Source organism: Protobothrops mucrosquamatus, unplaced genomic scaffold (genome assembly GCF_001527695.2).
Source record: "Protobothrops mucrosquamatus isolate PMUCROS unplaced genomic scaffold, P.Mucros_1.0 scaffold2483, whole genome shotgun sequence".
In the NCBI taxonomy this organism is placed as follows: Eukaryota; Metazoa; Chordata; class Lepidosauria; order Squamata; family Viperidae; genus Protobothrops; species Protobothrops mucrosquamatus.
In genome coordinates this window covers 18,949-20,172 of record NW_015388551.1, presented here as the reverse complement: position 1 = coordinate 20,172, position 1,224 = coordinate 18,949, and the positions used below count along the sequence as shown (strand labels likewise).

The 1,224-nt window shown below is 37.7% G+C and overlaps 1 protein-coding gene across 1 annotated transcript in view; it reads right to left on the bottom strand.

Moving 5' to 3' along the window:
- The window catches only part of LOC107295777 (thyroid hormone receptor alpha), a gene marked incomplete at its 5' end in the record, with an annotated part of 20,965 nt that extends 20,745 nt beyond the window's left edge, over positions 1–220 (bottom strand). Inside the window, one exon of the mRNA XM_015825100.1 lies at positions 211–220. Within this exon, the coding sequence (XP_015680586.1) occupies positions 211–220 (10 nt within the window). The remainder of the gene's footprint in view (positions 1–210) is intronic.
- Positions 221–1,224: the final 1,004 nt, after the last annotated feature.

Here is a 1,224-nt window from a genome sequence, read left to right as displayed (position 1 = left end):
TCCGGAAGTCCATCCTCAGGAGTGCATGATCTGACCATGACAAGGGCTCTATGACTATCTCCCCCATTTCCAGATCATTTTGCCACTGGCCAGAGACAAAAATCAGATCCAGTGTGTGACCTCCTATGTGAGTGGGTGCATGAACTAATTGGGTCAAGTCCATGGTCGTCATGGAGGCCAGGAACTCCCGAGCCACCGCTGACGTTTCGCCCGCCGATGGCAGGTTGAGATCCCCCATGACTATAAGATCCATCTTCATCTTTTTTGAAGTTGCGTCTAGTTTAATTACAGTCATTTTTGAATCATCCAGAGTCTCAATAGATTGTCTATAAAATAATGTAGAGTCTTCTTTAATATTATTTTGCTCTCCTATTGGTTTTTTATCTGTCAGGTAATCAGTTGGAGTCTGGAGATCAGCCTGCCCTTCTGGGGTAACATCCTTAGTTTCCGTGCTAAAAGTCATTTGTTCATTAGCATCAGAAGTTTTTTCCGGTGTAGGTTGGTAGTCCTGATGTAAGTTTAATTCCTCCATCTCAGTAAATTGTGGATAAGGTTGAAGACGAGTCTCTTGAGTATATACCCCTTCTGCTGTTTCTTGGCTTACAAAGTGCTCACTTACACCTTGCGCTTTGATTTGTCGTTGAAAAATAATCTCTTTTGTATAGGCAATTATTTGTTCGGTATTTTCAAGAATTTTGTCCAATATATACTTGTAATTGAAATCTGGACAGAGTTCCTCCATTTCAGTAGTATATAAAGCCATTATTCTTTTGGTGGAGGCTGTATTTAATAACAATCAGTCAATATCCGCTTCCACCCAGCTATACAGCTTCTTTATCTTTCCCTTTTGAAATAATTTGAAGGTCAAAGTCAGACTCAGAGTCCAAAGAAAGGGAATAACAATTGCAGTAAATAATTTCACCACAAGATGTCCCCAGAGGGTTAACCAGTTGTTCAGTCTTTCCAGACCCCCAATAAAAATAATTTCTTTCCTCTTTTCCTTTTTTCCTTCTTTTCTTTAGTTATAAAAATAGTAGAAAATAAAAAAAAATTCTCCAAATTGCTAGCATATTAAGTTTCTATAATAAGGATTTTAGGACTCCCAAATATTCAAAAATAAAATCAACCATTGAAAAAGTTAAAATTAATTTTTCTTTTGTTCCAAGGCTTTTCTTCCCCCATCAACAAAGCCGCTTTAAAAAGATAGAGAAATTATTCCGGCTT